The sequence below is a fragment of the Triticum urartu genome, chromosome 7, assembly GCF_003073215.2.
Source record: "Triticum urartu cultivar G1812 chromosome 7, Tu2.1, whole genome shotgun sequence".
Taxonomy (NCBI): Eukaryota; Viridiplantae; Streptophyta; class Magnoliopsida; order Poales; family Poaceae; genus Triticum; species Triticum urartu.
Genome location: NC_053028.1, coordinates 182,470,622 through 182,498,418, shown reverse-complemented (window position 1 = coordinate 182,498,418; position 27,797 = coordinate 182,470,622). Strand labels below are relative to the sequence as shown.

The window sequence follows — 27,797 nt, the reverse complement described above, 5'->3', positions numbered from 1 at the left end:
TTTGCGCTATGCTCGCACCCTTCCCCACCATATCCCGCCCCCCAGTGTCGTCGGCTGCGGTTCCTCCCCACCTCCTTCTGCGCTACGTGCTCTGCGCTCGGAATCCAGAAGGGGAGGCCTCCCTGTAGCTTGTGGGTACGATCCGGTTCATCTCGATTCATCCGCCGGGCTGTTTCTCTCGATCTATTCCAGTACCACTGTTCTTGGTCGCTTTTTTTCCCGGAGTTCGTGGCCGTTTCTTTTCCGGGGGTCGTTTCTTAGCGTCTAAGCGAAGTCAAATGCGGCGATTTTAGTTCTTGGCGACCAATGTGGGTGGCGGTTCCTCCTGATCTGTACCAGTACCACCTTCTCGAGCACTGTTCTTGGTCGTTTTTTTGCGGTCTTGGTCGTTTCTTGGGGTCTTTGCGAAGTCAAACTGCGGCGATTTTGGTTGTTAGCGGCTGCCTTCTGTCCAAGCGTGTTATTAGTCAGATCTGTTCTAATTTTTGATGGTTTTCTTCGAAGAAGACGCTTATCTTGGCGGGATCATCTTGCGAAGTCTGGATATTTCTTCTCGAAACGTGTTCTGGGATTCCTAGGGCCTGTTCTCGCACTTTCTGCTATTTTTTATCTTGCAAAATATTACTAGATGTGAATGGATTTTTTAGTAACCGCTAAGGGGCTTACGGTTCGTCTCATCTCTCGTATAAAGTTTAGAACAGAATTTCCTGACTTCACAGTTCAGGATGACTGGATCCTCTGACTTGGAGGAGGCAGTGCCCCCTCTGTGTAAAACGGGGAAGGGAAGTCAGAGGAACAGGATCCCTGTGGATAACTGCTGTTCATAAATCATCGTATTAGATTGCAGTTTAGGAAAATCAAGCGAAGGGAAGTCAGAGGAACAAGATTCACTGTATATTTATTACTGTTCATAGATCCCTGTAGATAACTGCTGTTCATAAATCATCGTATTAGATTGCAGTTTAGGAAAATCAAGCGAAGGGAAGTCAGGGGGTACTGTAGCTTCCCTCCCTTTGTTAGAGGATCTGGATCCTAACTGGAGGGGAAAACCCCCTGGATTCTGATGCGTCAGGAAAAAGAAACTGCCATGCTCTTTCTCCGGCCAAGGGATTACCATGTGAATAATCAACTCTTGGACCATATGAATGCTGGCGCTTCTCGGAGTGGGGTTAAAGGGATTACCCCTTCGGTAGTTTGTGATTTCCCTAAACAAAAGAGAAAAGCAAAACAGGGACTCGTCTTGACTGCCTGTGCTGATTGGTCACGCAATCGACAATGGAGCTTCATCTTCGGCGAGCAGATTGATGTTGCCGCCTGTTGCCTGCCAATACCATAAATATTAGTTTCTCCACGATGATGCCAGAGCTCGTCCATCTCATTATTCTTGCTGTGTCGGAGCCAATCACCATGAGTGTGTGCTTGTGCTCGCCGATCCCCGTTGATGAGACGGACAGCTTCAGCGGGTTCGCTCAGCTTGATTCACTAGGAATGGATCGCGCCATGTGGTCAACTGTTCATCAATGTGGTCAACTGCGTCAGCGGCCATGTGGTCAACTGCTCGTCAATGTCAGCGTATTCTTCTGCGTCTCAGCGAAACGGGATGGCATGGAGCCATGGAGGGCAGCTGCGGACGCAACAAGAGCGGTGGCACGAGGTGGGGTGGAGTGATGGATTTGCTAGGGTCCTGCCCTTTCCCCTGAACACCAAACAATCCCTTACTGGTTTCCACAGTTCCCCAGCATTCATATGGCCCAAGAGTTGATCATTCATTTTCTACTATACTCAGATCTGTCCTCACTCCTTACCGTTTTAATAAAAAGATGGTTTCCTTCCTTTTCTGGTTTGTGGTTTGCTTTGCATTGGTATTATGTTCTAAGGTTAATTTGTGACTTATCATTGATTTACTTCTGTGTTTCCAGTGACTCCAGTGAGACTCAGATTTGTCTCTGCTAGAATCTTGCAATGACAATTTTTGACGATGATGATGATGCGGAGCCACAACTGAAGGTCGTTGACAACTACTATTTTGTGAAAGCCAAGAACGAGTTTGTTTGTTTCAGCACCTTGCCCCTTAAGTTTGATGAAAATGATAAAGTCTCCGGGAAGGGTATCTACTTGCGTCGATATTCCACAGATGGCGCCCCTGCAGTATACAAGCAGGTTGTAGCTTGGACAGTAGCACTTAACCGTGAGCAGCCAAAGATCTCAGTGCTTTCAAGTGAGGGCTATTGGATAGAATTGGATCTATTGAAACCACGGAAAATCTATTGGAAGTTTGCTCGATCAGCATTAACGACAGTTCAAATGCTCCACTTTGTCAAAAGGCAACCCAGAAAACCGATGATAAGTCTTTCTGTTCACCTTCGTGAAGTATTCAGGTATTTTGTCCACATAAATTTTTTTCTTGGCTAACGCTAGCTATGGGCTCATAAGTTTTGCATTTTGGATGCTCATTTGTAGTAAATTTGAAACGGAAGAGATGGAGAATGCTTTAGGGAAACACCATCACATAATCAAGCGATGTGCAGAGAGGGATCCTGCTTTAATGAGGTCAAAGGTGTGGATATCAAACTTTCCTGTATCGAATGTAGTTGTTCAGTTTGTAAACTCTGTTGAGCTCGCTCTATTTTCATATGATTCCTTTTTTTGACACCACACTTTGTCGAGCTGAGCTCTAAACTACTCGAACTTTGGCAAGCTAGTATTACTTGGACTTACTATTTTTGTATGTTTAAAATATTTGTCAAGCTAAGTTCTAAGTCCTCTTGAGCCGTTGTTGCTGATTCAATGGTCAGCAATAAAAAAGACATTTTTCTATAAACAACTGGATGTACTCTTTGGAAAGATAGTCACATTCTAATTGTCAATTTTGCCTCATGCTCCGTTCCCGCTTGTGTTTCTGGCTCCTGAGGTTCTCGGCTCTAGTGAGTTGTGTGATGATTTAAGTTGTTGATGTTTCTGTAGAACAGTAGAAGAAAGCTACACTTAGGTGTATATCTTGTTTCTGTAGAACAGTAGAAGAAAGCCCATTGGGCCCATGTAGCTGCATGTATATCTTCTTCAAAGGAATAGAGAAGAAGTGATTTTGCCAATTCCAGTTTTGTTAACATGGTAACAGAGCTATGCCATCTCCACCGTAGACCTAGGTTCCCGTACGTCGCGGTCGCCGGCGAGTTGCTGGCAGCCGTCCCCATCGCGTTCGTGCGAGTCCAGGTCTGACTCGGGTGAGTCAGAGTGTGCAGCAACGCCATCCTCCGCCGTCCCAGCTGCGCTATTCCAGGTCAGACTTGGGCGTCGCCGCTGCCATCATCCGTCACCCCAGCCACGCGAGTCCAGGCTGAGCTCTGCCGCCGCAGCAATTTGTTGCTGTCTGCTTTCTAGTCATCGTGCTGCAGCTGGTATCATCTGAATTATACTCTTAAACATCCCCCTTCAAACTCAGGGATGGTCAGAAATACAAGCCTTTGTCAAGAAAAAACTTAGCGAGCAATGCAAGATGTTGGCCATACTGAGGAGGGTTACTATTTCTCTCAGCATCGCTACACTCAAGATTTGGTTTCCCGCTCAGCTCTTTCTGATACGCGCACTGCTCCTACCCCAATGGAGCTCCACTTGCAGTTGCGTCCTAGTGATGAAATTCGCCTTGAGGATCCTTCTCACTATCGTCATCTTGTGGGCAGTCTTGGCTATCTCACTGTGACAAGACCTGACATTGTACACGCTGTCCACATTTTGGGTCAGTTTGTCAGTGCTCCTACCTCAATTCATTAGTCACTTCATGTGCTTTGATACTTGAGGGGGACATCTTCTTGTCAGTTGTTCTATGCTTGCTCCAATCAGCTCCAATCTTCTTGTCAGTTGTTCTATGCTTGCTCCAATCAGCTCCAGCTTCATGCCTACTCTGACTCCACTTGGGCGAGTGATCCTGTTGATCGTTGCAATGTCACCGGCTACTGTCTCTTTCTTGGCACTTCTCTCATTGCAAACAGACTGCAGTTTCCCATTCCACTGCTGAGGCTGAACTTTGATCCCTAGACACTACCACATCAGAGATTGTTTGGCTTCGTTGGCTCCTTGCTGATCTTGGTGTGTCATGTAATGCTATGAAGCACCCATACAGTGACACTGATACGTGGATATGGGTATGGGGATACAGGATACGACAATTTCTGGGAACAACAATACGACGATACTGCGAGTATATATAAATAATTAATAAAATAACATGCAATAAAGACAAAAATACTAATTGACTGCATGGGATGGGATCATAATACTGCCCCACTGGTTGTCTCCATGCCTCTTTTAAGTCGGAAATGATCATCAATATCCTCAATCTTCGTGGTGCATGCAAAATACGTCATATGATAGTATTAGCATTTTTTTCAATTTGGCACATAACACTCAGCAAGCATGCCTTTAACTCTCTAGCGCCAGCAACAACTACAGGTTAGCAGCAACCTTTTCTTACGAGCATTGGTCAGCAGCAACTCAGGAACTGTATGAAAAAACATGGCTAGCGTTGGTGGCGACTCCAGGCAGCCGCGGCGGCGCGTGCACAGGACCTCGTCGCGGGACTAGATCGAGTCGCTGGTCTTTCGATCGAGGAGATGAGGACCGGTGGGTACCTGTGTAGTGTTAGGAGTGGGCTTCTACTGGGCTCGGGCTGTGCTCCCGTCATTCTGTATCTCTGACGTGTTGACGGCGTATCGGATTTATTTTATTTTCTTTTTAAATCGGAAATCACGTTATCACTGAGATACTCGTATCGGTGCCGTATAATGTGTATTGGCGCCGTCCCGTACGGGGACACACCAGTTTTTGACGTATCGGTGCTTCATAGATGTGATGCACCCACCTCGCTCCTTTGTAACGGCACCGCTGCTATTCAGATTGCCAATGATCCAGTTAAGCATCAGCTAACCAAGCACATTGGCGTGGATGCATTGTTCATGTGTTCTCACTGCCAATAGTCAACTATTCTTCTCCAGTATGTTCTATCGGAGCTTCAAATGCCAGATTTCTTCACCAAGGCTCAGACTGGAGAACAACATAGACTTAATGTTCTCAAACTATGTTTCTAACCCATGTGTATAACTTAGATGTATATCTTGTTTCTGTATAACAGTACAAGAGAGCCCATTGGGCCCATGTAGCTGCATGTGTATATCTTCTTCAGAGGAATAGAGAAGTGATTTTAGCAATACCAATTTCGGTAACAGTTGGTGTTTAAAGTTCGGTCTAGCAGCGAGTTCAGAGGAGGGCATTGAATGTCGGAGGTTGTTTTTGTGATGATGCGGACTATATCAAGTTACGTTTTGGTACGTTAGCCGCTAGGCAGTCAATGTCGGCACCGGCTAGAGCTGTTGATGCCTGAGGGAGAGGTTGACGGTGCCAGGCTGCTATTATCACAATATCCCTCCTTTTTCGGTTAGTGCTATCAATGCAAGAGCAGGCACGTTGCTTGCCAACACTATTCAGATGATGGAGGAATTGAACCAAGTGCTAGAAATCCGCTCGTTTTTTAAAACAAAATTGCTGCCTGCCCTATATGTGCTCTATAGATAATCATCTTCTCTCATAGTGGCGATGCTGAGGCTCTATGGTGGGTAGCTAGGTTATACTCCCCCCTTTTCCGTAACAGTTGTCTGTTTGAACATTGACACAATATCCAAAATATAAATCTTATCAGTAATTTGTATCTTAACATACTATAAGATCTAATACAGTTAATATTGTGGAGTGGTTTCTGAGACAAATTTATGCATATGATTGTCTAGTGCATAAGCCAAATGTTTCTGAAGATATTTATAGTCAATGACTGGAAGGTTTGACTTTACCAATGTCTAGAGCTGTCAACTTGATCAGGTTGTTACAGAATTGATCCAACAGCTAGGAGTTAAACTGACCTTTTGAAACAAATCTGACTGTACCTGTTGGGCTGGCGTGTTACAAATTGTTGCCGTCACGTTGACTGACACAACCAAAGTGGAACTGCACAGCACTAGTCATTGAAACAGTTAGCTTTAATGAAAAAGTAGTATTGCAACATCCTTTCATATACAGGTATGGGCTATGCATTGCCGTTTGTTTTAGTGTCCATTTGTATGCTGCTTGCCGTGTCTGCATTCCCATTTACAAAATTCCACTATGCTTCAATTGATACATGATTTTTTTTCCTTTCTGCACATACAGGTTCTGCAAAGCTTTATCAATGACACTTCTGGGAAATACTTTGAGGTATCTAAGTTCATAGTTTGGAGCTTTCTTTGGATACGTAGTGTTTTTGGCATGCAGGCTAAATACACATTATTTCAAACCTTCTTAAGCTTTATTATCACACCATTGTTTACATGGTGTTTCGAAATTTCTCATGTCTTGTCTAAATGTTGTTACTTTTCATATGAAAATTAGTGCATATTAAGGAGTCTGAGCACCAAGGAGTCATTCATTGTTGTTGCTGAGCCTCTTGCAAGTGGGGGTAAAGGCAATTGCGATACAGATAGTGATGGTAACATAATCGGCGATGATGGTGATGGTACTGAGCCAATATGTGCAATATGTGACGAAGGAGGAGAATTACTTAGGTATATATGTGTTTTTTTATACTTACGAGATATCTTTTTAATGCCTCTCACAACATTGTGGGTTAGCATATGCTCCATATCTCACTTGACATCATTATAGTTATTCTAATAGTGTTGTAGTGTCCTATTTAACATGCATTTGTGCGAGTCGTTATTGAAGCTATCCTTGCAAGCATATGTTTGATAGTTAGTTTAGATTATACCTTCATGTTTGTTGGTACGATAATACTAATCTGTACTATATTTGCTCTCGTTCTGAGCCCTTCTTTGTTTCTTTGGATCCTAATGATCTCAAGAACAGCAAACTTTGGCGCTATGTTTTTCTGAAGACTTTGCATCTGGTGTAGGTTATGTGTGTTCAAACTTTATTATAATTTAATCTGGTGCATTATGCTTTCTGTAGCTAATTATTTCCTGTGTGTTCATGCTTTTTGTTGCTTCTTAAACCTAAGTCTCTTGTTGCTTCTTCTTATCTTAAGAATGTACTCCCTCCGTTCCAAATTACTCGTCGCAGAAATGGATGTATCTAGAACTAAAATGCATCTAGATACATCCATATCCGCGACAAGTAATTTGGAACGGAGGGAGTATTGAGCAGGTTTCTTCGCCCTCCCTATCTGTTCTTTTATGTTTTCTGTTTCTAATGTTGGAGAAGAATGTGTAAACTTGTCAAGGGGTTGATCCTCATACCATTTGATGTTACCTTGTTACCATCCACCATTTCATGGATAATTCATTTTGTGTGAAGTGACCTACATAATCTATTATGTCGAATTATCATGGTATTTTAGCTGACATAAATCTCGTAACTCCACCTGACGCTTAACACAATGCTTTGATGCAGCTGTAAAGGTCGATGCAAGAGAGCCTTCCATCCTACAATAGAAGCTGGCAGAAAGTCTAAATGTGTAACACTTGGTTACACTGCTGTACAAGTAAAGGTGGCTTTCTGAAGTTTTTACTGACTGATACTTCAGCTTTATCACTTCATTTTGTTGTCACATATTAATTACTGTCATTTTTACATATTTACAGGAAATGAATAAGTTCATATGCGAAAACTGTAGATATGAACAACACCAATGTTTCAAATGTGGAGAACTCGACTCGTCTCATGAGCCTAATGCCAAGGTGACATATTGTTTCTTCCTTAGAAGACTCTACCTGTGGTAGAGAATATCGGTTTTTGGTTTCCTGATTTCTTTTCCTGTGCCCTTTCTTCTTGTCTTGGGAATGGCAAAATGCTGCTTGTGTTGTTATTCATCTTTGTTACATCCTGTGCCCTACTGATCATTAAAACCATAATAATGCGCTTCAAGTATCTTTGCCTCTTCTAGTCCTAAGTTTGGAAACTGTATGTTGTCAGGTCTTTCAATGTTGTAAACTGTTTTGTGGCCACTTCTACCACCCCAAGTGTGCTGCAGAATTACTTCAGTCTCACAGTAATGGAGCCTGTGAGTTGGAGAACAAGATTGCAGCTGGGATGCCATTTCCATGTCCTGTACATTGGTGCTCCAGACCTGATTGTAAAAAAATGGAGGAAGGGACTGAAAGAGCAATGTGGCTTGCTGGCTGCAGACGTTGTCCAAAGTCATATCACTTAGATTGTTTGCCAAGGTATGGTGCAGTATTCATCTGGGATGATTTTCCTTTCCTTAATTTGTGGATTCTTGGTTCTGCATGGTTGAATTCTTCTCATCACGTATATTTATGTTTCACAGGGAGATATGCTTTAAGTATGGTAACGGGGGTATACGTGCTTGGTTTCTATCGGAAAGAAACCTATCTAAAAGACTCATCATTTACTGCATGTAAGTTAATTCTTTACCCGTTTCCCTACTTCCTCCACACCGGCTACTAACTTCTGTTCATACCATGCAGAGACCATGAGATAGACCCAGCTATGGGAACACCTTGCAGGGATCATATAAAGTTCCCTGCTCTTGTAGAAAACAAAGGTCATGGTTCAACAGAATCCACAAAGTTTCAGCACTCTGAGGTACTTAAATATTAAAGTTGCTAGCATGTGAACACACATAATATAAAGGTTGCTAGCATGTCAACATACATAAAACCATAACCTAAGGAAGTGAAACTCCGACTAGTGAAATGTGCTTGTGATTGCCACATTGTTGGCCTTATAAGCTACCCCCTTTGATCCAAAATAAGTGTCCCGTTTTTAGTTCAAATTTGAACTAAAACCACGACACCTATTTTTGAACTAAAACCGCGACACCTATTTTGGATTAGGGGGGGGGGAGGAGTATTTTGCATGATTCTGTAAACTAGTAATCAAGTATAATGCACAAAAATAACCTCATGGCACTCACCATGTTGCTTTCGTCAATTATAAGTAAATAAATGGAATCAAATGTAGGCTTCTTGATTTATGAGTATCACTTTGTAAAGGTTGTTTCTTGAGCTTCTATAATGACTCGAATGGTAGCTTGCTTTTCTGTAGCACCCTCCCAAGGGCCTCGATACTTTTGGTAGGGGTTTGACTAATGTCATAAAATGTAGAACTAAGATGTCAGTTTTGGTCATCAGACCATAATGTTCACAAGCCCATATAAATAGTTTATACTGATTTATCGGTAAATTAGTGGCATAAAGTGTTAAGGATATGCATGTGTTAGTTGGGACTATTACCCATAGTTACCAAATTCACTGCTCCCTTGATTCGCAATTTGGGTTTTTATTGGGGAGAAAAGCCACATAAATTTTATTGGAAAGGACTAGGACACCTGGAAAAAAGAAGACTGACGGATAAAGATTTGGTGTACTCACATGGCATGATAAACACGAACGAGCAATGAATGTGGTGAACCCAGCAAAAAAGAGAAAGCAGAAGCTAGGAAGCACTCACGAGAGAATGATGTAGGGGCCCATTGTGTTTGTAGGGGGATCATGAAGGAAGCCATGCAGATGGGATGTAAAAAGAGTAGTGTTGAATGGCAACTAATGGATGGACACCCACTTGATGGAAGGTGCATGTGTGAGACGGAGTTGGCAAAATGGTCAATGTCAAGAATCAGCGGACAACAAGAGAAACGATGTCGGGCATCGAAGACATGGGACTCAATAAAATAAATATGCCTTGAAAGAGCACCTATCAACGCTGGCATCAAAACATGGGCAACTGTAGTAGGAGAGTGGCATGCTAATAGCAGCACAGAGAGCCACATATGGGGTAGTAAGCATGTAGCAGCTAGCCGCTAGCTAGCCAGCGGAGGCAATGACCAGCGAGGACCGGCCTCCTTGAGATGGCGAGGGGCTGCTTGTAGACCGGAGGGTGTCTTCAGGAGTTTTGAGCGAAGCTAGCTGGGGACGAGCAGTGGGAACAATAGAGGGCATTGGCTGCCCAAGAAGTCGCAATAATGTCTTAGGAGATCAAGGCGCAGCATGTATTTGGGGCCAACAACCAATCTACTTGGTGGTGGATTGGTGCGGCAAGCGGGGAAGCTATTGGGCTAGGCGTAGTGAACCGTGGAGGCATGGCCTATGGCATGGGGACCGGCCTCCTTGAGATGGCGAGGTGGCGCTTGTAGACTAGAGGGTGTCTTGAGGAGTTTTGAGTGGAGCTAGCTGGGGACGAGCAGTGGGAACAATAGAGGGCATTGGCTGCCCAAGAAGTCGCAACAATGTCTTAGGAGATCAGGGCGCAACATGTATTTGGGGCCAACAACCTGTCTACTTGGTGGTGGGTTGGTGTGGCAAGCGGAGAAGCTGTTGGGCTGGGCCCAGTGAACCGTGGAGGCATGGCCTATGGCATGGGATTGGGAAGCTTCGACTGCAGACGACAGTCGTCGATTTAAAGCTTAGAGATGGCGCATCAATTGGAGGTTGCAAGGATGGAGTGAGGAAGTTGGCGACCTTTATTCGGGAACAAGAGCTGCCGAGACAGCTTGATCTGGTTGGCAACGCATCGTGAGTTGTGACGCGCATGAGAGGGTGCCTGATGCAATCATGGTATCTGTAAATGCCTAAGCAACAACAAAAGTAGATGAGTCTAGAGGAAGAATCAATCTGAGAAGATAGGGAGTTTGAGAGGCAAACTCGATCGAGAAGTGGAGATAAAAAACAAAATGCATCTATCTGGATTGAGGGCATGAGTTGTGTGTGACCCCCCCCCCCCCCCCCCCCTTAAAAATGGGCCCCTTGATACCATGTTAGAGGATGCAACTTGAATTATTGCATACCCCAAGGGACAAGTATATAGTACATGAGACTTGGGAGTACAAGTTAGGCATCTAGACTTGGGAGTACTCTACTAATACTCCTTGTGAAAATCTTGATTATAGTTTGAAGCCATTCGCACTGAATCTCGTAACTATGCTATTACCATATTGATCTGGTTCTTTTTCTTAGAATGGTAGCTTATATGTGGTCCATTGATAGGTAGGATGATCATGGATGATGCAACACCATCTCGTGTTTGCTAGGCCATGGACTTGGGAGTTGGGATGAGGGTTGCAAGTCTTCTTTCCACCATGATGATTACAAACCTGAGTAGTATGAGCATTTTTGTTGGAGGCGCTATGAGCATGACGGGTTGGTCAAAGGCATAAGGATGATTATCCCCACAAGGTGCATGAGCCTAGAATGCGAAGGAAGGAAAAGTAGAGATCTCTGAGGGAGGGGCTTATCATGCCCGTGTAGTAAGTGTGAAATTAGCCGAGGTTAGATTATAGCCACGAGGTGGCCTCTAAATGTTGTGGAGGGTGCCTTGTCATACAGAGGGTTGTTTGAAGCCTGATCAACCACTTGTATTCAATAGCCAATAGCCACGTAAGTCATGCAGTAGCATGAAGTTTTTCATATCGTCAAGTCAAGTAGAGTCGCATGCCTTCATAGCAATTTATAGCCAAGCAGCCCCAACTAGTCATAAGGGATTTATAACAGCGAATGAGAGGATGTCTTGGTACATGGGAGGTCAGAGGGTAGAGTTGCAGTAGTGGAGCCTACTAGGTGGTATTTTCATGAAAAAACTTTCAACTCTAGAGTAGCTCAAATCCAGAAAGAGGGAACAACTAAAATAGAAAGGCATGTGAAGTTTGCTAGTAAGACTCAATCAAGGCAACATACATGAGGCAACCAGGTTCGAACTCAAGGAGAGGCCACGATAGAGAAAAATCCCTAGGCAAGGTCATGGATGTTCAAGTTGAGCGAAGGTGATGATAAGGGTTCGGCGTCCCTAGCCCATGAAATGAGTTGTGATATTAATGCACTTTGGCTTCTTAAGAATAACAATTTATCTGCACCTTCCTTTCTCTATTGATGTAGGATTATGTATGTTCACCTGGTCCTTCACAAAGGAAGGCAAACACTACAAAAGTAGAGGAAATTAAAGAAAGGCTTGAAAAGAAGAGAAGGCTTCGGCACAACAAAGAGATGGGTTCGAGATTGTCTATAGAAGGAAATAAAAACATCAAGAGAGATTCAACATATGTTTTGTTGGGATCATCTCACAAGGCATCTAGGTAATTTGCTAAAGCTCTATTGATTTTGAATATACTTGTATCCTAACTCCTATCTCCTTGTTATGGCCTTGTCGCCTGAGGTCTGGGAACTTGCACCCGAAGTCCACTATAACTTGCTCCAAGTGTTGTCAATCTTGCTATTCATGGAAAACTAAACCAGGGACTGGGTTTCAACCCAAGTGCCGAAATTAGAATCTTTTGAAGATACCCTAAGGATTCCAATAGGTGCTCCTCTTCCTTCTACCTTGATAACCTAGTCTCTTTTAAGAAAATATCTTGTTCTTTTTAACACTCTCTCGCGTCCAATCCAATAGCATCAGATGCCATGGCAGTTTTGCTCAATCTGACTTGTCCTAGCCCTTCTCCTTTGCCCTCTCATTTCTAGCAAGTTGGGAACCCTCACAATCCTCTTCCTTGGTTCTTTCCTCCTTCGGCTATAGCAGCCCAATCCCCAAACATCCTTCTTGTTGCTTCCTCTCTTGCCTAGAGCAACCTAAATCTACACTTTGGGTGCGCGATCTAGCGTCACCGCACCAATGGCCAATCTGGGAAGCAGACCAACATGGCCTCTACTTCGCTTGAAGTCAACCGCGTCGGTGTCCCGCACCTCCGTCACGTCATTTGTGTTACCCTTCTCCCTCTTCCTCTTTCTCATGCATGTATGCTCTGCCAATACATGCCGCGAGCATCCTTGGCCCACTAGCTTAATTAGCCTTGTGTGTGTTTCTCAACTCGATGTTCACAATAATCCACTTTGCTTCTGCCGCGGGCACCCTAGCCGTGCGCAACTTCCCCACTCCCTTCTACATCTGCTTGGAACTATGTCCAACACTTTCGCCTTTGTGCCCCCCACCCACACACACACGAGTTGCCTATCCTACCACTCAACCTCGTTGAATGTGCATCCTGAATTCCTCCACTGCACCCATGGACCATGCCATGTGTACTGGCTGAACATCTATACATTTGGTGAATTAACCCAGTCTGACAAAGTTCTCGTCGGCTCTAGTTTGAAATCCATGATCCCTTCGACCCCTCGCTTCCTGGTCATTGCCCTCATTGTTTTACTTCATCGGTTATGAGAAAGATAGCTCATCGACGAGCCCATGTTTGACCTTGCCACCTAATTGTTGTAATGCTCCATGTCGTGACCCCCAACCATCACTAGTCGGTGTGGAGCCTTTTTTGACGACATGCTTGCTCTCGTAGCCTAGCTTGTCATCATTCAACCGCCAGGTAGAACTTTGATGAGCTCTTCTCTACCACCATCACACTTATTACTAACGGGTCCTACTTTCAACGAGCTTGTGTAATGGTTTAAATCTGATCGGTGGAACCTACTAGTAGGTTTAGATCGTTACTAAAAGTGTACCCCCTTTGAAATACTTTCCCTTTTTGAAAAAGTGTAACATTTGTTTAGTTCCATGTGTCATCATGTCATTGTTTATAGTAATATAAATTGTGTCATCGTTTATAGTAATATAGAGGGTCTAACTTAAGCCTACATGGTGGTTGTTCATCGATTAACGCATATAATTTTTTACTCAAGAACGAAAACAGAAGAACATTAATATCTCCCATATTTAAGCCAATTTAGTGATTTATTATTTGTACATTCATAGAATTCATAACTCAACCCAATAATACCAATTTTTTTGCATTATTTTGGGATTAGTTTATTCATTATTTCTAAAATTCGTTCTCTTATCTGCGATTAGAGGAAACCATTGTGTAGAATTTTGATGATGGTCCTGAGGACTTTGAAGATTCTGCCAAACCAGGTAAGAACCTCGTCTGATCATGTTGATCCCATGGTTGAACCACTATTATTTTTATTGTTACATTACTTAATTCCCTAGAAATGTTATTTGCTATGCCCTATTGTACCTTAACGCAAAAAACATGGGAATTGATAATAATAATCCTTGCCACTTAGGTATTGACACCCACCCACTGTTCATACCCAAATAGGTGGGATTTAGAGACTAATAGTAACAAGTTTGGATATGGTTGGCACATAAAATCATAGGACATGTGAGAATCACTAATTAAGACTCGCATGATTTTACTACTCTTGGGGGCCATTTAGTGCCCAAGGTTTCTAGAAAGGAGGTTTTTAAAGTGTAGAATGAATCAGAGGATGTTCTTTTACAAAACCTCAAGTCTCGGCCCTACCCAAACCATACATGTGCGACCACGTTACCCCAATATGGGTTAGTACCTTGTTTGGCCAAGCATAGGACCCTTGGTAGAGTAGGGAACCGTGCAGGAGATTCTATGTTGGCTCTCGGATAGGACCTTAATGATTGATGATATGGTTATCTGGACACAGTGATGGGTCTCATTGAAAATGTATCGACAATAGCAACCCCTTCTTTAGGAGTGGCGTGTGTTCTAGTTGGTTGCTAAATATTTGTGTCGAGCCTAGTGTTGGAGGGCAGTACCCCATTAAGCAGGTTCTGTGTTAACATTGAGTAGGGGATAAGTTATGTATTGTTCTTGCATACACCTATGGCACGACATGGCTGGCATTCTTGTCGATAGTCGTGTCCATGATCAAGGGTAACTAGTGAGGTCACACTAGACTTGTGGATGTCTTTGATTTCAAAATAGGAAACTTGGGACGGTACCATAGTGGTGTGTATTGAACACCTGGAGTTGGAGATGTGTCACTTATATGCTAGACATGGACTGAAAGACTTGTATTCCATTCCATGAATAGAGATTGAAACGATTATTACTTGGTTAATGATGACATAGAATGTAGTAAGAAATGTCGTTTTAACCATAATCGAGAAAAGTATATTTTTCGTCTCTCAACTCTTTGCGAAGTATGAATTTGGTCCCTCAACTTTAAAACCAGACATCTTGCACCCTTAACTTTTCAGACTGGACAAGTTCGGTCCTCTGACTTGTTCTAAGTGGTATCTATGATGACATGGTGTGTGTTGACCCCAAATGTACACATCCCCATCGCGACATTTTCTTGAATACCCAGCGTGCGCTCGAGATCCTCCTTCCCCATCTTGCTCCCATTGCTCGCCCACATTGCCGCCTCTACTCGACTCACCACCCCACTATTGTGAACGCTGGTGCCGTTTTGCCCTGGCCTGCCCAAGAGCAGCATTGACGTGTTGTGCGCGCGGGAGGAGATGATGCTGCCACTAAAGCCGCCGCCTTGGCGCATGGCCCCTCGAGGACAAATGGTGCTATAGCAAAGCGAGCGAGGTGAGCAACGACGACGGCGCGCTCAACAAGTGGGAGTTATGCATGCTCATGTTGCCTAACATGAGGATGAGGACATCTCATGTTGGTTGCATTGCGTCTCGACGAGAATGCTTACACGGGTATGCCTTCGAGCCAGCTTTGGTGCTGATGCCGCCACGACGGCTTGTGGATAGGGCAGATGGTGAGGAGGTGCATAGGGAGTGAAGGCGGTTGCTGCAGGGCATCGTGAAGCTGTCGCGGGAGCATGAGTGCCGCTTCCAAGCCTGCCGAGGGATGTTGGCACTTCACGGTAAGTGTCGCTGCACTAGGTGGACATGAAGACAATGGCGGCGCGGGGGTAGAGGAAGGGTCACGCGTGGGAGTTGACGAAGCGGGAGTTCGGGGTACGAGCGTGTTGTGGTGTGGCGGACATGAAGCATGCCGCACTTGGTCGCTATCCGAACATCCTTCGCCTCCTTGTTGCATCGCTCTCACTGGCCATCGCCGCAGAAGATGTCAGGCACTGTCTGGAAATGTTGCAGGCGCGTGCAAGGTGCCTAGTAAAATGACAAACAGAGTTTGGACGAGAAAGAAAGAAGAAATGTGATTAGCAGGAGAGATACTATTTCCATGTGGAAGAAGACCAGGAAAAACATGTGTCCGCAACAATACTGGGTTTGCTGAGCCGAGGAACCAAATTTGTCTTGTTTGAGAAGTTAAGGGTGCAAGGTCTCTGGTTTTATATTTGAAGGACGAAATGTTTACTTTACAAAGAGTAGTAGGACAAAAGATATACTTCTCTTTACAATCTAGTGTTTTGCAACAGGAATCCATCTTCCTGCAACAAATGGAAAATAGTATAGTGACCCCTCCTTTTTACTTTGTCTTCTCGTATACATTTCGTATAGCATCCTTGTTGGTTGCTTGTGAGTACATTCAGTGTACTCATCTGGCTTTTAATAATTGATGACCAGACATGAAGGAGAGACCAATACCAGAAGGAGTTTACAACGTCCATGCAAGCTAAGGTGCCCTTGTCAACTACCTATAGGGTTAAGACATGTTGGTTAGCATTCGAAGACAACTTTGAAGTTTTGATTCAGACTTGCTTGATATTTCGTCCTCGAGCTATGTTTATGTTTAAGACTTTGCCATAATGGCCCTACTTATGTAGAAGTATTTGGTATGTATGGATGTAACTTGTGATACCAATTTGGTTGTAATCATCGACAAACTGATCATGCTATCGCTATTGTATGCAAATGGGCAGTCCAGTCAGCTAGGTCGGGTCCCTATACATGCCTACTAAACCAGTTTGGTTTGACTGAATGATCATGTCGGTTTCAAGCGGTTGTTTGGTGGCATGATTTGTTTTGCTAGTGTGCCGATTTTGTCGTTGGCGATTAGCAACAATAAACATGCTAACGAATAAGGCAATTTTTGTGGCTAAATGCCATTTTTATTCTGAGCTACATGCAAGAATTTGTTCCATGGTTGCTCCGTATGTCGGCTCATGATTGCTACGACATAGATGATGTTGGGACTTGTATTTAACAATGTTGTGCAACTAAGGGTCATCACCCGTAGCGTTCTTCTAAAATTTATGTGCATTCTGTGGCCGCGCAGAGATGCGAGGTACTGGGCACGACAGTGTTGCAGTCCATAGTGGCTGGTGAGGTATACCATTTATATTAATTTATGGTATAACAAGTTGGCAATTAACTTAGCAAACAACCCAGTTCAACATGATTGACAAATTCTTTATCAAAGAAAAATTGGATGTTCGATTATCAAGAGTGAGTATGTGAGTTCAGGGCAACAAATTGCAGATTGCTTGACTAAGGACAAGAACAGTGAATTCAGCTTGGCGTGTGACAAGATGGGAATGATAGATATCGATCACCCCTCTTAAGGGAAGTGTTGCTTGTGAGCCCATATCTAGGCTGGCACATAAGGCCCAGGCCCATGTACTTGACCTTGAAGAGGAGGTCGTGCATGTTTGAGGCATAGCGCCGCCAAAGTTGTATAAGTGAAAGGTTAGTATCCAACCTGATCGCTCCGCTCCCTTCCTCCTAGCTTAGCCTAACCCAACCCCCGCCCACTAGCCTCGCTGCCGACATATTCTCGCCGCTAGCCCTCCATTCCCAGCCCTCCCCGCCCATGCAGCCCCTTGCGATAGCTCTGGCGACCTCAACCTTAGCCCTGCCAGCGTGCACAACTAGATGGTCCTTTGCTCACTCCTACAACGATGTCGCCCGCTGCCCCCCTCCCCCGAGCCAGGCACAGTTGCGGCTCCTCGGCGCGTTCCCACCTCCGCTTGCCTGGGAACTTGCTCTGAGGTGCATCGCGTCAATGGAGGCGCAAAGATCGACACGGGTGGCTTTCAGCTCTCGCGGTGCAAAAACCTATTAGCTCCGCTCCGCCCCCTCCCTCCTAGCTTAGCCTAACCCAACCCTCGCCCACCAGCCTCTCTATTGACATATTCACGCCGGTAGCCCTCCACTCCCTGCCCTCCCCACCCATGTAGCCCCATGGCATCCCTTCGCAACAGCTCTGGCGACCTCAACCTCAGCCCCGCCGGCGCGCACAACAAGATGGACTTTGAGGTAGTCCTTTCCTCGGTCCTACAACGACGTCGCCCCCCCTGAGCCAGGCATAGTTGCAGCTCCTCGGTGCGTTCCCGCCCCAGCTCGCCCGGGACCTCGCTCTAAGGTGCACCGCATCAATGGAGTCACAGAGGTCGACACAGGTAGCTTTCAGCTCTTGCGGTGCAAAAAGCAATGCCCGCGAGTGCAACGTGAGGCCGCCCCCAGCCCCCGCTCCAGCAGTGTCGTCGGAGCCCGTCCCAAGAGAAGACTGCCGGCCTCTGCTTTCGTTGCCTTGACCCCTGGCTTCACTCTGTCGCTCCACCCATTGAACAAGCTAGCTCCTTCGAGCACAATATCCAGGTGGAGCTTCATGGAATCCCAACGCAGGCGTGGCACCTTCTTGGCAGTAGCTGCTGGGTCGAGCGGCTGCACCTGAGCACGTGGTCGCACGCTGACCTTGCCATATTCCAGTTGATAGCGTGCATGCATGATTCGGCTTGCATCCGTCGCAAGACCATCCTGGAGATTGTGGAGTATGTCCTCGCCCGCAATCGTGCCCTGCCGTCGACCATCCGCACCCTCACCAGAGCTGTGGCTGGCCGCCCTGCTTCGGCCAATGCTGGCAATGGCGGAGGCCCGAGCAATGAGGCGCCTGGAGGTGATGATGGCGCGGCTGAATGCGGGCATGGCGCAGGGCGCAACACAGCCACCGCCACAGCCGCAAGCGATGCCGCATGTATGGCGCTCCCGACGGCCGCGCAGATGGCAGGGTCGTTGATTCTGCTGGCTAGAGAGCTACTAACCACCGTACACGTGCTGATGGTGTCACCGCCTCCTTATCACGCCTCAAGACGTACGATGGAGCACAGGTCTGCCACAGGTGGTCCCTGGCGTTCTCGTCGCATTTCCAAAATGAGTAAGTGCGGTGGAAAGAAGAGGCGTGCTACAGAAGCTGCTTCTTTGTTTGCTGGCCTGCTCGCACGGCCTAGGTGCATTGTTCGGCACCAGATGGCCGCCGCCCATTGGTGGAAAAGCCTTGCTGTTTTCGCCATGATTCCAGAAGGGGAAAGTGCAGTGGAAAGAAGAGGCGTGCTACAAAAGCTGCCTCTTTGTTCGCTGGCCCGCTTACACGGCCTAGGTGCATGATCCTGCACCAGATGGCCATCGCCCATCGGTGAACCCCTCGTGCCTTGCCTTGGACCCGCCGCCCTTGTCGTCGAGCGCACGTGATCCCGGCCACGTAGACATTGTGCCATACTTGGTCAATCCTAGCGAGCATGGGGACAAGGATGGCTCCATGGGCCACCTGTGGTTAGACAGCGAGGTTCCTGATTCGCCAGCCATGGTCCCCGAGGCCGATTCGTTGTCGTGGCAAAGCAACGCCTCGACTCTGTGAACCCTTGATGTGTTGCATGCCTGGCTGCTCTTTTTCATGGGATGGCACGATAGAGATTCAAACAGCGAAGCCCACCTTGTCGTCTGGCCAGGACGAGGAGCTTCTGGATGCTTCCACTGTAGAAGAGCTGAGCCAGGGCCTTTCTCCAGCAGCCCATCACGGGCACATGCTGCACCTAAAGTCCAGCAAGAGCAACAACCCTCCATGGAAAGCCCATAAGCTTGCATGGACTAGGTTCCTCTCCATAGAGAATCACCATGTGTTTCGCTTCGCCCCCGATCATCGTGTGTCGCTCTCACTCGCATGCTGCTGTGACGACAACCTGGACCCTCGGTGACTTCCTTGCTGTTGCTACCAAGGAGATTGTCTTCGCCCTCCTGACTCTTGGCAAGTGACACAGGAGGTACCCACCTAACTTCGCGCCATGACAAGCAAGGCTGTTGCCTCGCCCATGGCTAAGAGGCGCACTCAAATCCGCATCTAGCGCACACTAGGAGTCGTCGGGGTCAAACAACGAAGCCCACCTTGTCGTTTGGCCAGGACGAGGAGCTTCTGGATGCTTCCACTGTAGAAGAGCTGAGCCAGGGCCTTTCTCCAGCAGCCCATCACGGGCACATGCTGCACCTAAAGTCCAGCAAGAGCAACAACCCTCCATGGAAAGCCCATAAGCTTGCATGGACTAGGTTCCTCTCCATAGAGAATCACCATGTGTTTCGCTTCGCCCCCGATCATCGTGTGTCGCTCTCACCCGCATGCTGCTGTGACGACAACCTGGACCCTCGGTGACTTCCTTGCTGTTGCTACCAAGGAGATTGTCTTCGCCCTCCTGACTCTTGGCAAGTGACACAGGAGGTACCCACCTAACTTCGCGCCATGACAAGCAAGGCTGTTGCCTCGCCCATGGCTAAGGGGCGCACTCAAATCCGCATCTAGCGCACACTAGGAGTCGTCGGGGTCAACCAGAAAATCACCACCGTCGAGATGCAAGCGTATGATGGCCTCTTCATGACGCCCATCTACATGTTCGTCCTCTCGACCATCGCCGCACTGGTTAATCGTGAGCTCCCCTTTGATCCTACCATAGCGTTGATCATCACGGTGATCGTGGGTAGCTCGATTGAGGTCTAGCTGCGCTCTTGTGCCCACCTGTCGACCTCTCCTACATGGATTACGGCCCTAAGATCCTTGAATGTAATGTGCGCGGCCTCAATGCTGTGCTCGTCATACCGCCATCCGATCACTAATTGTAGCTACTAGTGCTCGATCGTTTGTTTCAAAGAAACAAAGATGGAATTGATCTGCTCACCGATTGTCCTCAAGCCCTAGGCTTGGAATTCGACGATTATGTATACCTGTCCGCGTTGGGGACCCGTGGCGGCATCTTTGTTGGCCTGGAAAAGTAGAGAGGAGACCATCATTGATCCTCTCTTCACCTCCAACACCTTGTCTGCTAAGGTCTCTACCCTGTCCGGTGTCGGCACACTGTGGTCTACAGACCATAGCATATGCCGCCAAGGTCGTCTTCTTGCAGACCTTCACGACATCCGCATCATGTGCCTTGGATCGTGGATGTTGTGGTAATTTCAACCTCATCTACCGCAATGAAGACAAAAACAATGGGCATAACCGCTGATCCTCGTCAGCTTTGGGTCACTTCCGGCACGTGCTTAACGACCTCGCGCTGAAGAAGGTTTACCTCAAAAGACGCCGCTACACTTGGTCGAACGAGCAATCGCCCCCGATCCTCATCCACCTTGATCGCGTCCTCTGCACCACGGATTGGGAGGAGCTGCATGGTGAGTGCCACCTCCGTTGCTTAACCTCCGTCATCTCCAACCACAGCCCCATCATGGTTGATCGGCCAACCGACACTTCCCTTTGTGGACTTCTAGACGCGCTTCGATGGTTTTCAAGATATCGGCACTATGTCGATCATGCTGACCCCCTTCTAAAGCTTCATGCTAGGCATGCAAGCCACAACGTGCAAGCTCACGGACCGTCGACAAGTGCGACTCAAACTCTTGATCTCTTGGGAGCTTGTCCTTAGGCTCTGTCCCCGCACGAGGACTGGCTCCGGCGACAAATCAAGGCCTCCTATCTTGGTCTTGCATCCCTGGAGCGCACCATCGCTCGTCAACGTGCCCGCCTCGCGTCCCTCAAGGATGGCGACGCCAACACGTCCTCCCATCAGCAATGCACGTATCGGCAACAAAAGAACTGAGTACACAACATAACATCGGAAAAGGATGTGATCACGGATACATGCAACATGGTTGCGGCGGCCTATGCGCACTTTGATGCCCTTGGCTCCGCGGTGCCTTGAGAGTGCACCCTGGACCTCTCGGCGCTCATCACGCCCGCCAACCTTGACGACCTTTATGCACCCTTTGATGCAGCGGAAATCTGGCAAGTTGTGGAACAACTATGCCTGCGCAAGGCTTCAGGCCCCAACGGCTTCACCACTAAATTCCTTCGCACTTGCTGGCCCACCGTCCAACAAGACCTCGTTGACGTTTCCCAACAACTTTTTGCACTGCGGGGCCAAGGATTCAGCTGCTTGAATCAGACGCTCACGCTGCAACACAAGCGTGCCGATGCTCCTGGCCTAGGCAATTACAGGCCCATAAGCCCGACCCACCTCGTCGTCAAGATCTTCGTGAAGGTACTGTCGTTGCGCCTCGCACCCAAGCTCAATGCCCTCGTCAGCGCGAACTAGAACACGTTCATCCTGGGGCGTAGCTTGCATGACAATTTCGTCCTTATGCGGCACAAACCTTCGGCGCGGGGACCTAGTCGTTTCTCTTTGATGTCTTGTGCCAATATGGCTTTGGATTCCTGGACTGACTGGCCATTATCCTCTCGTCGGCCAGCACCAAGGCGCTCCTAAATGGCGCGCCCGGCCCGGCCATTTTAGCATCTTCGCTGGCTTTGACAGGGCGACCCTATGTTGCCCCAGCTTTTTGTCCTCGCAACGGGCATGCTAGGTCGTCTATTGTGTCGTGCCATCGAGCTGGGCATGCTGCAACAGCTCCACCCTTGGCGCCCTATCTCTGTCTTCTCGCTATATGCGGACAACGTGGTCCTCTTTTTCCACCCTTCACAGGGAGATATTTTGGCAGTGAGCATCTTGCAGCTTTTTGGGCGTGCCTCGGGCCTTCAGGTTAATTTCAAGCTTCGCGCTCATTACAACCCTGACGATGTAGCACCCGTTGTCGACCTTCTAGGTTGCCTCATTATTGATTTGCCCATCACCTACCCGGGCATCTAGTATTGATAACGCGCCCCCACCGTGGCTCAGCTACAACCCGTCGTCGACAGGACCGCCGTTATGCTCCCAGGGTGGAAGGCACGGCTCATGAACAAGGCCGGTCGCCTCGCGTTCGCCATGGCCGTGCTGGGCGCGATCAATATACACCAGCTACTCATGTTAGCGCTCCCAAAGAAGAAGACAATCAAGTCGCTCGAGAAAATCCAGAGAGTATTTCTCTAGGCGGGACGCGCGATAGCAAATGGTGGCAATTGCCACGTTAATTGGCGGTGCGTCTCGCAGCCAATCTTGCTTGGTGGCCTCGACGACCATGACCTAGAGCGCACTGTCGTTGCGCTTCGCACGTGCTTCACATGCGTTGGCTTTGGTTCAACCTCACGGACAGCACCAAGGCATGGGGTGGCCTTAACCTGCAGTTTACCTTCGAGGAACACGCCTTCTTCGCTTCCATCACCATGCAGATTGGCAACGGCCAACAGGCCCTATTTTGGGAGGACCACTGGATTGGCCAGCGTTCTGTCTGCGAGATCACACCGCTCAAGTGAGCCTGCATCCTAAAGCGCTGCAAGCTGCAGACGACCTATAGGCTAACCGTTGGGCGCATGACATGCACGACACCATCGGCCTCCACGGTATAGGCCAATACCTTTGGCTATGGCACATGATCGAGCAAAAGACGCTCTCCATCGAGGCAGATTGCCTACTCTAGAATTTGAACTTGAGCGGCTTCGCATAATCTGCCCACATGGCCACATTCCATGACTCCACCACCTGCAATGCTTGGAAGCTTACCTGGAAGTGTTGGGCTCCGTTGCGTCTCAGGTTCTTCCATTGGCTCGCCTGTCTTGATTGGTGTTGGACCACGGATCGCCTCTCCGCCATGGCATGCAGCACCCCACAGGCTGCCCCTATGCGACCAAGGACCAGAGACCACGCACCACCTCCTCTTAGCGTGCCCCTTCTCTTGCCAAGTTTGGTACGAGATCCTGAGCTAGCTGAGGATACCCCGCCACTCGCCCCACGGCGATCGATCTCTCAATGCTTGGTGGCTCAAACCCTTATTGACTTTTGCGTTTTCTCGAAAAAGAAGAGGTTAGTATCCACGGCCACACTCCACCTTGCAACTAAGTTGTCAATGGCCACCATTACAACAAGGCTACTACTTTACATATGTCATCTACCCTCATTGGGCCACAATTTTGAAGACAATTTGACACTCGGAGGGCATTTAGAGATCTCATTTTGCAATGTGCTAAGAAGCTACGAGAAAGGACGTTGAGAGAGCTTTTGTGGTGCTACAAAATCACCTTGCTATTGTTCGTGGCCCTATTGAGTACTAGGACCAAAAGTTGCTGTGGGAGATCATGGCAACATGTTTGATCTTGCACAAAATGATCATCGAGGATGAGAGAGGTCAACCAGAGAGCTTTGACTATGACTTCAATGGGTTGCACGTCCAACTATTGATATGGAGCAAATATGAACCAAAGACTTCTACAAGTGCATCGCAGGATCGAGCACTGAGAAGCCATGACCAACTATTGATATGGAGCAAATATGAACCAAAGACTTCTACAAGCGCATCGCAGGATCGAGCACTGAGAAGCCATGACCAACTCTGAGATAATCTTGTGGAGCACTTGAGGGAACTTCACAGTTCTTGATTATTATACTTTTATTATGTTTCATTTTGATTATTTACTTCCTTTGGACTGTGTTGTGTTTGAATTTGAATGTGTAAATTTTCAAACAATGAATTTGACTTGTTGTTAGAATGTGTGCGTTAGAAGTATGAAGGTTTCATTTAATATGTTTGTGCAAATGTAATTCAGATGGGGTTTATGCATGGAAAGATTGATGGAATAGTAAAGAAAAAGTATAGAGTTTAGGGTAAGGACTAGGTTCAAGGTTTAAGCACTCAAATTTTAGAAGGGGGGGATGGAGATGCTCTAACTCTTTAATGTTTACAGCTGATTTCAATGTTCATGGATCTGCTGCCAATCATGGCACCCAAGCCATAGGCCAGGTGCTTCCTCAGTTTTCCACTTTCTCAGGTCGAACCCCTAACTGGAACAAATATGCTATCTTAGTACAACTATAGTTTAATCTGCCACATTCCACTAAATATTATTTTACCGAAAAAGGCTTTCGCCCCGCTTTATATATAAAGCACCAACCACTTACAACGAGCGATACAACACACAACACGACACGCACCCAAGGCAAGATACATAGGTGCTAAGACGCAACCAACACTCCCCCAACAATTCCAAGACAACAAAGATACACACTAGGCACACTAGGAAGTCGAGGGAGAACTCAACCGGGAACAAGCCACAGAAGAGACCAAGCTGCAAGCCGTCGATCCATGAACCCCAAGGCGGTGCCTTGAAGAAGGATACGCCACCGGAGTGCCGCCACCACCCGATCCAGAGGATCAAGATTTTCATCCGGGGTACCTTGGAGGACATGGAGCAACCGCCACGGAGTCTTCAAGAAGATGCCGACGTCCTCGGGCGCCGCCTCCGTCGGCCTGGACATGCCAGGCAGGATTTTCATCCAGGTTAACAACTCCGCCTCCGAACAGGTTACGGACAGTCCTGGGGACAGAGCCGCATCACCGCCACTGATCGACAAGCACCAGCCGCCATGCCGCCCATGTGACCATGGAGACTAGCCCGCACCTGAGCCGCGAGCTCCGCCCACGAGCACGCCGCTCCCACCACCAAGGCCGCCGCCCTGCATCCCGACACTCTGGAGACCGACAAAGGAACATGCTTGGAAACGACCGACCGATCCCTATCATGGACAGAGCTGCCGGTGACCAGCCTGCCCCGAACACAACGAACCCGGAAGCACTAGGCAGGGGAAATGGGGAGGAGAGGAGCGGAGCATGTCCGGACCGGCACCCCCTGCACCGGTGACGGGTAGAGAGCCCACCTGTCCCTCCTGCAACCTTCCCAGACGTCACCCCTGACGCCCTGCCATGGCCTCCAGCCCGACGCGGCACAGCAGCGGCCACCCCGTCCACCGCGGCGAGGGTCGCCGGACTGTCCGAATCCTGCAGCCAAAGAGGGCCTCCAAAGCGCCCAGCCACCGATGACCCACACCGCCGCACCGCTGCAGGAGCAAGCCGCACGTCGCCGCGGACCACGCCCCGAGCCACGACCTCACGAGGTCATGGCCAGCCCCCCGCGCCGCCTGCTAGGAAGGAGCCGCCAGATCTGAAGGCCGATTTTGAGCCCCGTTGCAGTCAGGTCCACGCCGCCTCGGCCGCCATGACGAGCAACACCGCCGGCAACACACGCAGCCCTCCACGCCGTAGCAAAAGCCACCAGCGCCGTTGCGCCCCACAAAGCGCCACGTCCTGGAACGAAGGGGCCGTCCCGCGCCGCCCACCACCGCTCGGAGAGGAGAGGAGGCCCCGCCGCCGCCGCTGCCGGCCGGGCTTTGCCCGCCTGCGAGCTCCGGCAGCGGCGAGGATAGAGGAGGAGGAATTGAAGGTAGGGGCGGCGGCGGCTAGGGTTTCCCCCCGTCGCTCGCGGGAGCGACGCGGGGGGAGGGAGATCTTTTCAGTTCGAGCTTTTCCAGCCCCTGATATGGGTCTTTCTATTACTCATCTAATGTTCTTCCAGGGAAAAGCTAATCATCTGCTAATACCTTCTTATTGACAAACTTAAAGTAGTGTTAAATGGATACAAGGCTAATAGATTGTTTTATGCAGGTAGGTTTACCTAAATCAAATATGTGTTTTGTTCTATTCTTTTTTACCACATGTCAAACATTTGCTCAGTAAGAAAATCATATCGAACTTCTATTGTTAGAAAGTTCTGGTTGACAGCAGAAAAACCATTCATCTAAACCTTCATATCAGTGATCTTCAAATTGGCACATTTGAAAACAAAAATTCTCTACCCAAGTCTGCCTTCTGTGTTCTGTGCCTCTGTTCTTAAAGTTTTACCCGGCATTATTGAATCTTCAGGAATGCAAATTGCTGATGGAAAGTGAAGCTTATGTCAACATCATTGTGTCCTGGTTGCCCTAGCACTACAAAATATCTACGGTTTGATGGTTCTAGAAGTTGGGGTATCGATAAAATTTCTAATTCTGCTTATTAATAAGTTATGCAGATACCTATTAATCTATTATTAATGCTAACTTTGATGATGAAATGTGCTGGAAACATACTCCTTATGCTCAATGCTCCTCAAAAAGTGCATACAAAACATCTGTGCAGGAGCCATGGCTGGAATCCGCGCATCTACTTGTGGTCCTTCGGATCAAGAAAATCATACTCCTAATGCATCTTGGAAGGATAAAACCATCCCTCAAGCCCTTCTGCATGGAGACTTATAAGGTGGGGTTTAGCAACTGGTAAGAGAGCATCTAAACATATTTTGAAAGGATGCATCCTATCCAATGCATCCGTGAATCAGATGCTCATATGTTCCATTGCCCCTTTGCTAGATCAGTCTGGTTCTCTTATTTAGGCTTTAGATCAGATGTTTTTGCTCCTGGCGCCTCTATATTTCCTCCATGCTTAATTCTAATCATCCTGGTATCTCCGTTGCTAAATCATTTCCATGCTCTCATTTTTGGAAAGCCAGGAGTGATTTGCTTCTTAATTAAACAAGCTGGTCCATTGTGCAGGTTCTTCATGCTTCCTCGGCCATTCTCTCCTGTAGCTTTGATATTGCTGATTCTTGTCGGTCCTGTTGGCTTTAATCTTGATTCCATGTATCTGCATTTTAGTTTGATTTCTTACATGCATGTAGTCTAGATGGTCTAGGGCATTGTATCCAGGTTGAACTTCACTTGAGCGTACAGGAGGTGGGATGCGGAGCTAGCCGGGCGATGCGGCCGGAGTGCAAGGCGTGATGCCATGCAACAGTGTCGTGTGAAGCGACATGTTACGAGGAGGTGGAGCGTGACAACCTGTGTGATCCAGTACTAGAGCCAATGTCCTGCAGTGTTCCCATACGAGTGAATCGTTGATGCGTCAGTTAGTTAGTTCGTGGAGCTTGTTATCCAGTCATGTGCATGTGCATGTTGGTCATTGTGTCGTTGTGTTGGAGTATGGCATGCGTTTAGGAGGTAGTGGTCTGAGATGGGCTGCTATATATTCTGTAATCATCATATTTATTTGAAGAGGCAGAAAGGAAAAGGTTGAGCTGTGAGAGGCAGCACGACGCCAAAACAATTGTCTCCATTTTTCTTGAGTGTGTTGTGAGATGCAAAGTGAGGTGGAAGGGGTGCTGCGTGTGGCAGCTC

The 27,797-nt window shown here is 47.6% G+C and overlaps 1 protein-coding gene across 18 annotated transcripts; it reads left to right on the top strand.

Annotated features, from left to right (window-relative positions):
- Window positions 1–27,703, top strand: LOC125519770 (protein ENHANCED DOWNY MILDEW 2-like). 18 transcript variants are annotated; one of them, XR_007288315.1, is made up of 14 exons: window positions 1–135; window positions 1,920–2,378; window positions 2,461–2,557; window positions 6,196–6,240; window positions 6,415–6,587; window positions 7,432–7,528; window positions 7,623–7,718; window positions 7,954–8,204; window positions 8,309–8,398; window positions 8,469–8,586; window positions 11,871–12,067; window positions 13,786–13,848; window positions 26,509–26,883; window positions 27,354–27,368. XR_007288315.1 is itself a non-coding variant. In XM_048684531.1 (13 exons), the coding sequence occupies exons 2-13, from the start codon at window positions 1,963–1,965 to the stop codon at window positions 27,402–27,404; spliced, it is 1,617 nt and encodes a 538-aa protein (XP_048540488.1). In that variant the 5' UTR covers window positions 1–135; window positions 1,920–1,962; the 3' UTR covers window positions 27,405–27,703. The 18 variants fall into 18 exon arrangements, 16 of the variants coding, with proteins under 16 accessions (XP_048540488.1, XP_048540487.1, XP_048540485.1 ...); XR_007288314.1 differs by lacking the exon at window positions 27,354–27,368 and adding an exon at window positions 27,177–27,195; XM_048684531.1 differs by lacking the exon at window positions 11,871–12,067 and having other exon boundaries at window positions 26,764–26,883; window positions 27,354–27,703.
- Window positions 27,704–27,797: the final 94 nt, after the last annotated feature.

Excerpts from the sequence above, each read along its gene's own strand:
- LOC125519770 (XM_048684526.1), top strand. The coding sequence starts at position 1,963 with ATGACAATTTTTGACGATGATGATGATGCGGAGCCACAACTGAAGGTC. Across the intron at positions 2,379-2,460 it reads CACCTTCGTGAAGTATTCAG|TAAATTTGAAACGGAAGAGA; the intron begins GTATTTTGTCCA and ends GCTCATTTGTAG. Across the intron at positions 8,587-13,785 it reads CAAAGTTTCAGCACTCTGAG|AGGAAACCATTGTGTAGAAT; the intron begins GTACTTAAATAT and ends ATCTGCGATTAG.